This window comes from Coffea arabica, chromosome 6e, assembly GCF_036785885.1.
Source record: "Coffea arabica cultivar ET-39 chromosome 6e, Coffea Arabica ET-39 HiFi, whole genome shotgun sequence".
Classification (NCBI taxonomy): domain Eukaryota; kingdom Viridiplantae; phylum Streptophyta; class Magnoliopsida; order Gentianales; family Rubiaceae; genus Coffea; species Coffea arabica.
Genome location: NC_092321.1, coordinates 7072562 through 7087046, shown reverse-complemented (window position 1 = coordinate 7087046; position 14485 = coordinate 7072562). Strand labels below are relative to the sequence as shown.

At 35.6% G+C, this 14485-nt stretch overlaps 1 protein-coding gene and 1 long non-coding RNA gene across 11 annotated transcripts; one reads left to right on the top strand and one right to left on the bottom strand.

Moving 5' to 3' along the window:
• Window positions 1–2068: 2068 nt before the first annotated feature.
• On the bottom strand, window positions 2069–5692 carry LOC113695905 (uncharacterized). 7 transcript variants are annotated; one of them, XR_011816837.1, is made up of 3 exons: window positions 5405–5692; window positions 2328–4884; window positions 2069–2211 (listed from the first exon to the last, which is right to left on the bottom strand). XR_011816837.1 is itself a non-coding variant. In XM_072054832.1 (3 exons), the coding sequence occupies exon 3, from the start codon at window positions 3401–3403 to the stop codon at window positions 2387–2389; it is 1017 nt and encodes a 338-aa protein (XP_071910933.1). In that variant the 5' UTR covers window positions 3404–3509; window positions 3891–4884; window positions 5405–5692; the 3' UTR covers window positions 2069–2386. The 7 variants fall into 7 exon arrangements, 5 of the variants coding, with proteins under 5 accessions (XP_071910933.1, XP_071910934.1, XP_071910935.1 ...); XR_003449645.2 differs by having other exon boundaries at window positions 2328–3509; XM_072054832.1 differs by having other exon boundaries at window positions 2069–3509; window positions 3891–4884.
• A 2390-nt stretch (window positions 5693–8082) lies between these two features.
• LOC113695003 (uncharacterized) lies at window positions 8083–12798 on the top strand. 4 transcript variants are annotated; one of them, XR_011816836.1, is made up of 5 exons: window positions 8083–10000; window positions 10144–11106; window positions 11486–11637; window positions 11750–12066; window positions 12294–12798. It is a non-coding gene; the product is annotated as an uncharacterized lncRNA (long non-coding RNA). The 4 variants fall into 4 exon arrangements; XR_003449513.2 differs by having other exon boundaries at window positions 10144–11637; window positions 12316–12798; XR_011816834.1 differs by having other exon boundaries at window positions 10144–11637.
• The last annotated feature ends 1687 nt before the right edge of the window (window positions 12799–14485 follow it).

The following is a 14485-nucleotide window of genomic DNA, read 5'->3' as shown; positions in this document are numbered from 1 at the left end:
TTAAAAAAATTCTCAACAGTTACTTCCATTAATTAGTTACTAATAGTTAATTAGTGCTCTAATTATTCAATCGTTAGATATTAGTTTCTAATAAGACATAATATCCTAGAGTATATGAGTACTTTTTTCCCATATAATGTATAAGTAATTGGGTTTGCAATTCCATCAAGGGAGGTAAGTATTAATTTTACAAACCTTAAGAGAGGCCAGTGTAATTATTAAAAACCTCAGGGGAGGTTTATGGAATTATCCATTTTTGTATATAAGGTTTGAAACGGGTGCGCATTACTACTAATCGCGGGTTGCGTTGGTTTTCTCCGGTACTCGAACAGTTGCAATCATTATGATACAAATCAATTTTGCTACGGAATCTTTTGTGGCAATCATTTTTGCGTTGGTTTTCATTTTGCTCCCCAATCCTAATGACAAAAATACTAGAAAGTATTAATGCCATTGTTGCATTTGGTTTTCATCCTTCGATGCAAATTGCCTTTGACTTTCATTGGAAAGAAATGATTGGTAATTTGACATAATTGATTGCCTCCGGGTATTTTCTACTATTTTCTTTAGAAAGTCGAGTTTTAGGGAATGTCATCCTAGTAGCATGCATAATGCATACCCCAAAAGTTTCTTTTAGTTCTTTAATACTCCTACCCGAAAGTATAATACTGACACGTTTTCTTCAATTACTTCTTCTTCCATAGTCCCCAAAAGAAAAGAAAAGAAAAACTATTTCTTCCTCCATTTTTGTCGTTCTCGTCAGAAGAGAAAGGCTCGTTGAAGCGATGTATTTTATTCTGAATTGAGCAGTGATTGGCACCAAGCCACTAGTTGACAGGCCGACACTACCATAATTGATTAGCACTCGGGGTCTCATTAAATCACACTACAGAACAAAAATTCGAAGCATTACCCGCCAATTTTTTCTTGCATCTAAGAATGTATACATCACCCGACGTTTAACTATAACAGGGTTCCCTCTTCAGAGTCAGACTAAATTCACCACTGTTACAATTTCGTATGATGTCTTTGCGCTTTCAAAAAAAAAATATTTACTTTATTTAGCGAATATCAAATAAATTGAGTTGATGTTGATTAAATTAAATTAAATTGTAAAAATACATTATATTGTGTCAAAAACTTCAAGATCGAATTCGAGTATTCAATCGACGTCATCAAATCAACTATTTTCTACGTCTAAATTATAGGAAACGCCCTTTTGATAAAACCTTTGAAGAAAAGAATCAGAAGATCAATTTATTTAATTTAAGAATTTTAAAAAATTGCAGTCCTTTTATTTTAAATTTAATATATTTAATATTTGTACATGTTTTCTTATCTTTTATCTTAGGCAACAAAATTTGTGCTACAGCTTTCACTGTCATAATACGTAACTAGCACCAGAATTTGGCAGAAAAAAAAATTGTTAAATTTGCTACACCGGATGATGGATCACTTTTCACATGAGAAGTACTAGAATAGCGTGTGGCTGTTAATTTCCTTTTAGAGCGTCTGGTAGTGACTTCATATATCTGCTCAATTCTTGATAAACCGTCAACTTTGGCATCATCCAAACAACAACAGGAGGTCCCTAAATACCAGACGTTCTCAATTTCCAGTACCAAGTCTGCGAGAGGATAAAAGGGTAAGCTTCCCGTACAGCCCACTTAATTCAAACGTTTATTATACACAATACTAGTGTCGTAAAATCCATCAAGATCTCAGCGCCAACCACATCACCCACCTCACACGTTGCCAACCTTTTAGCCAAGTCTGGCTCGCCTACGAGCTCTCACCAACAACATTACCAAGTTCCCTGATACTTTGCACGCCAGATGCATGGAACTAATCAGGACTGATTAACTGACTAAAGAAGGAATATCTAATAGTAGCGTTCAAACTTTCCTACTTTCTAGAGGGAGCGACAATTACCACTACTACAGCTGCAAACTCCCAACATAACTAATCAACTCATGCTACCGTATAGAGATGATGATGTGTTCAATTACTTTAATTTAACAATTACAGATAACACGAAAATATCTGTAGACCAAAAATCTACAGAAGATTCAGAAAGCCAGTGAATGGTATAAATCATAATTCAAAAGTAGGAATTACAAATTTTTTTTTAACTTCCTCTCTCACAAACACGAGATGCCAAACAGTAATCTTGGGCACCTGACAGTTATTTCCAGTGCTTCCCCTTTGCACCTGAAAGATAAGCAAATAGTTAACCAAAACAACAGGGTTGTTTACAGATAAGTTGATAACATAAAGAAGCAGAACCGTGTTTAAGAACAAGGTGCATTTTCTGCTGACCGCAGTACCTATTACAGTAATGCGAAGGGAAAAAATGGAATCTAGTGCAACACTTTCCACTCAAAGACTAATCGTCTGAAGTGGGTCTTCGTTGTACTCTATCACGATGTGCCCAGAGTCCTGATCCACCATCTGAAGTTTCATTATCATCATCCCTGGAATCTGTTTCCCAATCATAGCTCTCCCCCCAAAGCCTTCTTGATGGTCTTCTTCTGATTGTGACATGAGCCCTGGTCCTTGAAGAACCAGACCAGCTACTGCTCCTTGAGGCACTCCCAGGTCGCAGGATTCGGATAAGGAAAAAGACAGTAAGCCAACCCCCTTCATCGAAAGGTAAAGAACTTTCTTCACTCCGTTCTTCTCCAATGGATGATTGCAGGGTACTGAGCAAATCTCCTAAATCTCTCTGCTGCTCCAACCTCCTCCAATTGCGTTGCCTCTCTGGATCAGCCTCTGTTGGCCGCGCAAGAGGATGTTCCTGTCTTGCATGCTTCCGCAAATCTCTGTACGTGCCATTGAAATCACAGGTTTCACAAGCACAGCTTCTTGATTTCGCATTCATAAAACGACGAGCGGACTCCACAACCATCCACCCATGGATCTGCTGACGGCACAAAGGGCACACCAACTTTGACTTTATTTCATCTTCGCAAGACACTGCTTCCAGTGATGCAGGCCCTCCCTCCCTTCTTTCAACATTTAAAGCCGTAGCTGGTGGTTCCGAGATCATTGAGGTGGACGCCAAGTGAGAAGCCAATATAGGTGCTTCTTCTCGCTGCAGTGTAGTTGATGAAGCTTCTCCAAATGACTTGCGAAACTGATCAAAACAATTTGAATGGCGGTAACTTGTATCACACATAAAGGGACGGCATCCTTTCTCATGAGATGCACATAAAAGGAGAATAGCATTATGAGGATGTTCCATACAGACTGGACAACGGGCTTCTTCCCATTCTTTTGCATTTTCATCACTTTCCAATGGGTTTTTGGGCAATAAGTGCCGTGAGCGACTAGAACTGCATGGGAAAGGAGATGCCCTTGATCTATCAAAAGACACAGAACGATCTCTTCTCTCCTTAGGCATTTCTATGTCACTATACCAAATTAGCTCGTGTATTGTTGAGTATCTCTCCTAATGTTGATGGTGTAAGTGTAAAAGCACTTGTACAACAGTGACACGAAATCTGAATCTAGAGTAAAACAAAACAAACAGCAGCAGCAACAGTAAGTGACTCCACAACAAACCAAAATAACAAAACAAACTGGTTGCAATTATGATGAAAACTTGCACAAGATACAACCATATCTATCCACCCAATATTGGCAGATGTACATGAATTCAGAAGACTTCATGTGACCTAAAAAGCAAATTCTTACCAAACCTATTCCAATCCAAATCGATGCTATTCATCTACTTGGAAGCTATAAGTAATGCATATCAAGACAATTTCATAGCAGCAATCATATGAACACATCAAGCATCTCCTAGAGATTGAAAACATATCAAGAAAGACACCCAATCCAGTAATGGTAATTAACAAGCAAATACAATGTTTTCCTAGACAACTTGCCTTGTTATGAATTGAATTGCCAAGTGCCTACTACAATAAAATGAACTCAGCCAGCCAAAGCCGTGGGCAACTGTGAAATTAGGTGCAAGATTCATTAATGTTCAGATTCTACAGGCACTCTATTCCTCCTGCCTTTTTCCCAGTGTAACATGACTTTCCCCAAGTATTAACAGTTGCAATTGAGTACTCAGCATTGTGAAAAATGGAGTCACAAGCAAATGCATGTGAACCAATCCATTGCACAAGAATTAACCAAAGATAGCATTTTGTATGAAACTGCAATGCCTTGTCTAGTTTAAAACCCTCATCCACAATTCACAATCTGTCTGAGACTCTCAAGTGCAACAATAGCAATCCTGCCACCGATGTAGCAATAATGAGCAAAACATGACTTCCTGTATTCGCTAATAGGTAATCTTCCCATTCCCCTTTTCGCTGGATCTCATATTTCATAAAGAACTTCTCTACCAACATCAAAAGCTGGAAACTGCTTCTGAAGTAGAGCCACATTGTGCTTACTGCTATTGAAGTTACAGGAGCAAAAGCATTGAACATTTCCCTTTCAGCTGTGCTCTTCAAGCAGCTATTAAGTTTCGATTGGCTGCTTAACTAGCTATACGAACAAACAACCTCTTCCTCCAAAACAAGTAGAACACAATATTAGCAAATCATCTCCCAGCACACTTAGCCAAGGAAGAATATGCAAAACGATTGTACCACAAAATAATGTTCCACAAGCATGACCACTGCTGAGCTTAATGCCAATCAGGTAACAACACTCCCAAAAGAACACAAGGCAAAGAAAAATATCTATCAGAATCAGGGCTAGCATTTGTGGACCAAGAGCACATCTCAGAACACTAGGCAGCTTTGAAACACCACACCAATCCTCAATATCAACCAAATCTGCCGAACATTCACTCATCATAAGGCATAAACTTGCTTAACCCAACTTTATCATGACTCGTGACACTCCAGAAACATCGTATGCCACCTAAAATCCCAACTTTCAACTAGAAATTACTAAAACAGCAGGAGGCACTCATCCATGTTAAATTTAGCGATAAATTTATCAATAAAAAATAGCGCAATTCGCTCCACACCCTCTTGGGGGAAACAAAAGAGGAAGAATAAGAAAAAGATACTGAATAAGAAACTCAATTATCCTTCATAGATAAAGATTCCAAATTCTGATCCTAATGCATATTTACTATTCATTTCCTTTGAAACCTAAACAGCAGAAATCGTTTTTGTTTGAACTTGAATATGTGTGTGTGTACACATATGTATATATTTTAGCATGGAGATTCTTAGTTCCAAAGCATGACACCTACCTAGAGAGGAGATGTAAATTTCCCCAAAATCAGATAAATCATGCTCGCACATCGAAGAAGTCACCCACAAGTCGTCTCAAAGAGAAATAAAGCAATCAGACATGAAAACAAGTCTTGAAATAAGCTAAATAATCAGATCTCTACAACTATCAAACCCAAAAATCAGGTCTATGAGTTTACCGCAAGTTCAAAAGATGTCTTTCGATTTTGAAACAGCCAGCTCCTCTCAGTCTTTTCGCTATTAATTACAGTATCTGGAAATCTAAGATACTACAAATAATCCTCGGGTTTAGATTGTTTGGTTCCAAGTCGTTGCCGAATCGATGAACCCTAGCTTTTTGAGCGAGAAGGAGAGAGACACATGCCCCCTCAGCACCTGCTAACGTTTAGGTTAGCAGCTGAGGTTTCAACGTTTAGTCGAGCAGCTGTGGCCTCCAGACAGTCAAAATTGCGATATTAGAGATTGTGGGAGCAGGGATAGATCCGTATTTATAAGAGGAGCTCGAAGGTTTGTGCTGACGTGGTTAAGGACTGTTCGTTCTCTTTTTTTTTTTTTTTGTGGGGGAAGTTAAAACAATATGAGCGGGTCAGGGGCATGGGAAAGGGCGTTTAAGTTTTGAATTATTGAGGCGGCGCCGTTTCATGCAATGTTGGGGGTGGCTGGTGTAAAAGATTAGTAATCATACGTGTGTGTATAAACAAATTGAATCTTCTTTACTATTTGCTTGCATATTAGATTGTTTAATACACGGGTTTGTTTGGATAGCCAATTATTCCAAATAATAATTCGCTTGCATCATAAACACATTTTTCAACTCACTTTTTAATATTTCCAACCTCGTCTTTTTATTTCATTATATTATATTACAAAAAGTGCTACAGTCATTATTCTAAATAATATTTTAAATAATACTCTATCCAAACAATCATATTAATATTTGCTTACATTATCAACATATTTTTCAATCACCTTTTTATTTCATGTACATCATATCAAAAAAAGTATTATAATATTTTTCAAAAATCATCCCAAATAATCTACTATACGAACACACTTATATTAGTTTTTATGCATTTAACAATGACAATATATAGTTCTCACAAGGGTGGTCCAGCGGTAAGCGAGCTTTTAAGAACTTCTGAGGTTCTGAGTTCGAATTTTATCATGAACTTAAACCCCTGTGACTCACTCGGAGTCGTTGCGTGGGGTCGTGGTGTGCCAGCTCGAATCCTAAGGGTTCGAGTCGGGGCATATTCCGGATTACCAAAAAGAAAACAATGACAATATATACATTATTAATGTATATAAAATTAATCATATATATAAGTAATAATTAAGTACTCCCTCCGTTCCATATTTTTCATCGCTTTTCGGGATTCTAACTTTGTCAGAATAATGGATTGATTATGATGTAAATGTTTTTATTTCCAAACTTTTCCAAACTTGCCCTCAAATTTAAAATATAAATTTGAATATAACATGATATACAACTAAAGGTCTGTCTGTGTCTGTGTTGATAATATTTAAGTACTACTCTCGTCCCACATTTTTCATTGCTTTTTGGGATTAACTTTTTAAAAATAATGGATTAATTGTGATATAAATGCTTTTGTTTCCAAACTTGCCCTCAAAATTTAAATTTTGAATTTAAATATCACATGATATACAACTATAAGTAGAGACAACATTAGAAAAAATAATAAAAGTAACTTTAGTTTTAATAAAATAACAAACATTTTGAAACATTACAGAATGAAAGGTATGCCGCTATCAGTGGAATGAAAAAAATATATTCTTTAACAACTGCGTGGTCCAAATAAATTATGATATGTGCATTTACTCAACAAGATCAAAATTAGTTGCTCTGTAAGCTCCAATAGTTAATTTGAATATAAATTTGTATAACTATACTCCATTTGGATTAGTTATTTTTTGGGATATTTTAAAAATATTTTATTAGAGCAATGTATATGAAAAAATTTCACTATAAATGTTTTTAAAAATTTTTTTTAGATATATTTTGGAATATTTTTAAAATTTAAAAATTAACACCATCACTTATCACCACCACCACTAGGGGTGGCAATTTTCGACACGACCTGAAAACACGACACGAACCTAACACGAAATTAATGGGTTTGGGTTGAGGTTTCGGGAATTCGGGTCAGAATCGGGTTGGACCCGATGAACCCGAAAAGAAAACAGGTCGATTTCGGGTCAACCCGTGGCGACCTGATATGACCCGATATGACCCGTTTACGAATTAAAAATAATTTAATAAACATAAAAACAATTTTATCTAACTAAACTAAGTTATTCTTTTTTTCAAAGGCATTAATTACTTAATCCTAAATGAATTTATTTAATTTGTGTGAAGTTGAAATTATTATATTTAGACAAATAATATATTATATTATTTTTTACTTTTATACTGTTTTAATTTATTTTATATGTTGTTTGGGATAAAACACTTTTACCGTGTTTAATTTATTTTAGATTTGGTTTGGAATTATTTATTTAAATTTTTATTACTTGATTATGTAATTAGTTTTGTGAGAAATTGATTTTATTAGAAATTACAGTGATAAATTAATAAATTAAAATTAAGTTTCGGGTCATTTCAGGTCGACCCCGCCAACCTGAAATTTTCGGGTTCGGGTCAGCATACCTGACCCGTCACGGGTTGGCGGGTCGGGTTCGGGTCAACAGATTTTCTGACGGGTTGACCCGAACCCGACCCGCCAACCTGATTTGGACCCGAATTGCCACCCCTAACCACCACCACCCCCTCCCTCTTATTCCCTCTCTTTTTTCTTTCTCCTCTTTCTCTGCTCTCCTTCCCTTCCCTTCCCTTAGGCTTCATTTGGATGGAGAGAAAAAGACAGAAAAGAAAGTATTATAAGATAAAATTTTATCATTTCATTCCTTTGGGAGTTTTAACAAGGACGGAAGAGAAACGAAATGAACGGATAGGACTTCCTCTAATTGGTGAAAAATTTTCCACCCAAAATTGGGAAGAAAAAGATGAAAACTTGTTGGGCGCCAAAAGATACTTTTAATATGACAATTTTGTCCTTTAAAATCTAATACAAAAATTTATTATTCCCGATATATCCTAAAGTTGATTTGTAAAAGCAACGATGCAAAGCTTTCTCAGTTCTATACTTTCTATTCTTCCAACTATTTAGTTCACTTGGTTTTCTTCTATTCTTCACCCACAATTCAATAACAAAAGGTATTTCTTTGACTCAATCTCTTCTTTCGTTCTTTGCTCAATCTTCTCTAAAGAATCGTGGGAAAAGCATTTTTTTTGTGTAGATTGTTATTGTTTATATTCTAAATTTTTTGTTCATTTTCTATCATAAAATTCTTGTCAATAAACTCTTAATTTTTATATTATTAATTTGTGATTATATCTTGCATGGTTATGGTACATGTAAGCTCCAGTGGTGATACATGAATATGAAATTTGAATGCATACAATCTGTTTGTTTATTTGCCTATGTAAGCTTCAAATTGTAAAATGATCTCATGGATTTCAGTTTCCATGCTGTAAATCAACAATCCGTACAGCTTCACAAAACTGATGCCTCTAGGAATTTTATCATCCATGGGATCAGCCCCTGAATTTGATTACAAACATTGAGCTTTTTATAGATTGGGCTAATAATCAATAAATGTATAAAAAATATGTCTTACACCATTTGGGAACTCAACTTATTATTATTCATCTTGTGGGAATGCATATGCAATTATTTTAGAAATTTGCCTTGTCCAAATATTCTATTTATTGGAACAAGAAAGCTAATCTTTGGACTTTGATTTAAAAATTGAAAGGGAAAATACGTAGTAAAGTTTTGTTCTCATAAAATTCTTTTTTCTCATATTTCTCCAACTCTCAAATAAGAGAAAGATGTTTCTTTTCTTTCATTGAACTCTCAAACGAAATATGCATCTTTTCTCTTCTTTTCCTTTCTTTCCTAAGTTATATTTTCTTTTCTCTTCTCTTCCTTCATAAACTCCCAAACTAAGCCTTACCCTCCTCTCCTCCTCTCCCCTCCCCTTTTCCGCCATACCTCACCCCTCCCCTAATACATGGTCTCGATGGGTCTGGTAAGAAAGGGGAGGGGAAGGGGAAGAGAGGAGGAAAGGAGGAAAGGAGAGGAGAGGAAAGAGGGGTAGTGCATGGGACCTAGTGATTGTGAAATTATATGCAGTAAATAATTGTTCTTGCACTGCATATTCTTCTTTTTGTGACGATGGAACAGGATGCGAGCTTTATAGCTAGTTTGTGAGTTGAGGATAGAAAAGAAAAGAAGAGAAATGTTAAGTTATGAGAGAAAATAAAGGATAATAAAAGAATAGAAGAGATTTTAATGTTGTTTGGGAGTTTATGAAAGAAAGTAGGTGATTTTGGACGCATAAGTAAATAAATATTTCATTCAACAGCTTTTTAGGGATAGAATGGGCAATTTAAAAAACTTTTTGCTGCCTTTCCTTGCTTTCCTTTGCTTTCTGCCCGATTTGGGCCGAAAATTTTTTTTAAACTGTTGCTGTTTCTTCCTTCTTCCAATTCCGTCGGTTTCTCTTCCTTTCCTTTCACTTAAAACTCTCAAATGTGGGAGATGCAGCCTTTCTCTTCTATTCCTTTCTTTTCTGTTCAAATCTCATCTCCCAAACTAGCTATTATTATGGAAGTAAGTGGGATCTTCTCCATGGAATTGGTAAAGGCAATGGCATCATTCATGTTAGAGGGGACTTCTCTGGAAGCTCCGGTAAGCGCTTATAATACATTTAACAACAATTAATAGTGGAAAACCAGATGATTAGAAAACAGTGCAGTTAAAATAATAAAGTTTTGAGTTTTAGATTCGAGTAATCTGGTGGTGATTGATATTTTTTTATCCCAATCCCCTAGAAGCCAAAAGAAGAAGGTGGTTGATGCTCTCTGTCATGCTTCCAGTAACTTTAGTATTAATAGCAATTGTTGCCTCAGTTTGGTTATACCTGAGATGGAGAAAGTTTAAACATGAAGGTACGAATATCTATATCAAAATTTATGGTCTCCGTTTAATTTCCTGTCTTTCAATAAAAGTTTCAATAATTTCACATGACACTCAGCTACATGGTTATACTTAAATGAAGGAGTTATCAAAGGGAGAGAAGATGCCATAAGAGAAAGTGTATCGTTATTATTGTATCAGTTTGTAAGCAATGCATTCACTGCAACTTACGGAAGTGATGGAAATAGTCTTGAACTTGGCAAGAGGAAAGATCCTGAACCGCCGCATCTAAGCTTTTCAAGCATAGTTTCTCTGACTGATAATTTTTCTTTCGCCAGTAAGATTGGGAAGGGTGGTTTTGGTCCTGTATACACGGTACACGTTCTTTCATGATAGGAGAATGATCCAAGACAACTTAATCGATTTTGTGTTACAATTTAGTTGCTATATGGCCTCAAAATCTCTGGTGCTAATAGAGTAAGCACTATCATAAATTTAAAATTGCAAGGCAAGATACTCGGACATGAAATTGCAGTAAAAAGACTTTCTAGAATGTCTGGGCAAGGACTAGAGGAATTCAAGAACGAGCTTCAACTGATATCAAAGCTCCAACATAGTAATCTTGTTAGGCTTCTGGGATATTGCATTGAACAAGAAGAGAAGATATTAATATACGAATTTATGACCAATGACAGCTTGTATTCCTTCTTATTTGGTTCGCCTTCTGACTTCTCGTATTTCCCCTGGACTTTGACAGACAGAAGCATACTTTCTTGATGTAACTGTAATTATAATTGCATATGCTAGTGCAGATACTAACAAGCGTTTGCAGCTAGACTGGGGAAGACGTTTGCACATCATTGAAGGAATCGCTCAAGGTCTCCTTTATCTTCACAAGTATTCTAGATTTAAAGTCATCCATAGAGATCTAAAGACAAGCAACATATTGTTGGACAGCCATTTTAACCCCAAAATATCAGATTTTGGCATGGCAAGAATTTTTGACGAGACTAGTCAAACTAAAACGAAAAGGGTTGTTGGCACTTAGTGAGTGATCAGACCTCATTCCTAATTTCTATGAATCTAGATGATTGTTGACAACTTATATCCAACATGCTTGTCTTTCTTTATTTGTCACTACAAACACACTTCCAAAATCTCTGTGGTGCCTCTAAACAGTCCGCAATTAACTTGGCTCATTCTGTTAGTACATTTCTCTATTTAACTGATAAAATTGCTTGATCACGCTGGAAACAGCGGTTATATGTTGCCAGAGCATGCAGTGCACGGCCTTTTCTCCACAAAATCTGACATTTTCGGCTTTGGAGTAATTATGCTGGAGATTATAAGTGGGAAGAAGAACACAACTTTTGTACCGATCAGATCAATCACTTAACCTGCTAGGATATGTAAGCAACTCAATCACGGCCTATATCTTCTGTTTCTCTTCTCTGTTCAAATTAAACAAGTACTTGCTAATTGTTTGCTAAGAATCTCATAAACTGTAACGTGTTCGTAAAGGCTTGGGAGACGTGGCAAGAGGGTCATTGCCTGGACTTAATGGATCAAACATTGGTCGACTCGTGTTTGGAGGATGAGCTGTCTTATCCATTCAGGTGGCTCTTCTTTGCCTTCAGGAAAACCCAAAGGACAGGCCCACCATGTCCGATGTTATTTCAATGCTGAACAAAGAAAGAACAAATCTGCCAATACCAAAACAGCCTGCGTTTTCAACTTTATGTATCCTAAATGTTGATACTCCCCAAGCGATGCACTGATCGCCTACTTCAAATGATGTGACTTTATCTGTGATTGAAGCTCGATAACATCCCATCTAGGTAATAACTAACATCCCATCTCGGTAATGACTTATTTCTTCATAGACGTTTTTCATTTTCCTGTCAAGTCTTTATTGTTCACGTTCATCTCTAAAAAACTTTTGCATAGAGAAAAGCTTATCCAAACTCTTATTTCGTGGCAGCGTGCAATATGGAGAAAAACAGCTTCTCCATGTTTTTTCATTGACATTTCTTATACTTCTTGCTCACATTCACCTTCTGAGCAGCATTGTCTCAAACTCAATACAGCAGCCTGCATTGAAAGGAGTCAAAAAAGAATTGGAAGTGTAGCGAGAAACTGGAAAGGAAAGCAGGTTGCAGCATGGGCCTTGGTGGACAAGAAGCATGGAAAGTCAAGAGATAGATGATGCTGAAGCAATCAAATTATCTCTTATCAAACCAACGGAAGAAGGCTGGACAAGAGCACAGGTACAAGCAGAGAGTAACCACCTCGTTGACAAAGATAAATTCCTACAGCTGCAATTCTTTGAAAATGGCCACAATCCTAGAAGACATTGTAGTCCCTAGCTCCTCGTTTGATTTGTGCTCCTTCGCATATACAAAGGAAAAATGATATAGAGTAGAAATATAGCAAATTATGGTGTAAACTTGCCAAAGCGGAGTGCAAGGTTCATTTTTCCCTCTGTCTAGCGCAGGAACAGTGCAGGCATTTTGCCCGATATACTGTAAATCTTTTGTAATAGTTATTTATCACCCAAAAAAAAAGTGTCATTCATAATTCAATCGAATCCTTGAAGACGAGAACAAGTAAAATTCACTACTTGAATTCGCTAAATACGGTAAATATTTCCACCTTCATAATTAAGTGAAAACAATTTATACTTTTTTTTTTATATTGGTCATAGACTGAAACAGTAATTATTTTTATGAGCCTTATTATTTCGTATTCGTAAAGTTGATCATTACGAGTGATTGTAAAAATTATATTTGAGTATTTCTAAATATGTGTTTATTTAACCATTCGAATTGACCCAGCGATCAATGGAAAGTTAAATCTTGTACACGACAGTTGGAATTAGAGGTGTCAAAATGGATGACTTTGACGGGTTTGGATTGGGTAAAATGGATAATGGGTATAAGTGAGTTAACCCATTTATACCCATTTAATTAGATGGGTATTAATGGGTAAGTCAAAAAATGAATTGGGTAACCCAATTACCCATTTATAACCCATTTTATTTTAACTTTTTGTAAACTCATTTAAATTCATTTTTGCAAACTAAGTTATCAATTTATACCACTCTTTGTACCCATCATTAGTTTTAAATATTTACTTATAATGCTCAATAAGCCTAATTACCAATTTTTTTTTTCCATTTATACTATATGTCACAAAATTACATATTATTCAATAATTGAATTATAAGAATATAAAAATTTGATCTAAGTACTATAAAAGTTAATATAAAATTTTAATCCAAAAATTTTGAACCCCTAACATTTTTTTCATATATAAATTTAAAATTTCATTTTAGAAAGATAAGAAAAGAGGCTAAAACTTATCATAAATTGGTAATGTTGAAAAATGAGCATGTTAACAAACTAAGAGAAAATAAAATAATAAGATAAAACCAACAAATAGTAATAATAATGAAACAAAAGTAGTTAACATCATGACAAAATGAAAAATCTGAAAAAAAAAAAGATGGGGGAAGAGAAGAGACTTGGGATAAGAGAATTCTAAATAGATTAATTGGATTTGATGGGTTACCCAATAATACCCATTTATTAAATGGATATTATTGGATAACCCATTTATACCCGTATATATAAAAAATTAAGATACCTATACTCATCTATTTATGGACGGGTATGAGTAAATTTAGTTAAGTGGATTGGTTTGCCACCTATAGTTGGAATAAATGAGATGAATGGTAATAAAAATTGAAAAGATATTTTTGCACTTCAAATGTTGTTACTCAAAATCAGGCTTTCTTAACTTCTAATTAAACAAAAAATGAGAACAACAAGAGCTTGCTTAACGACTGACGGCCGGCCCTATATCCTTTAGTGGCCAAGAGGTGGACATTGGATCAACTAGAATTAGGACTATTAATTGGGTTAGGTCAGTCCGAGTGTGGCCTGGTTGGCCCTTAGAAAATTAGGGCAAGCCTTGTATACCATTGGACTGGATTGAGTTTAGGCCCATTTTAATGCCTGATTAAATTAATTTGAGCTTAGGAGACAGCCCAATCAGAGCCCGATGATCTAGTCAACTAAGTTTTTTTTTTTAAAAAAAAATTAATTAAGGGAAGGATGGAATTTTAAAAATGAGAACGGAGAAAGGAGATATGAAAATAGGTTTCAAAATTTTTTGAAGTTTCAATCTTAGTCACGAGAATAAAACTTCCTTAACTTTTTTTTTTTCTTGTCAGAGCAGGGGAAGATTATGATTAAG

Excerpts from the sequence above, each read along its gene's own strand:
- LOC113695905 (XM_072054832.1), bottom strand. The coding sequence starts at position 3,403 with ATGCCTAAGGAGAGAAGAGATCGTTCTGTGTCTTTTGATAGATCAAGG.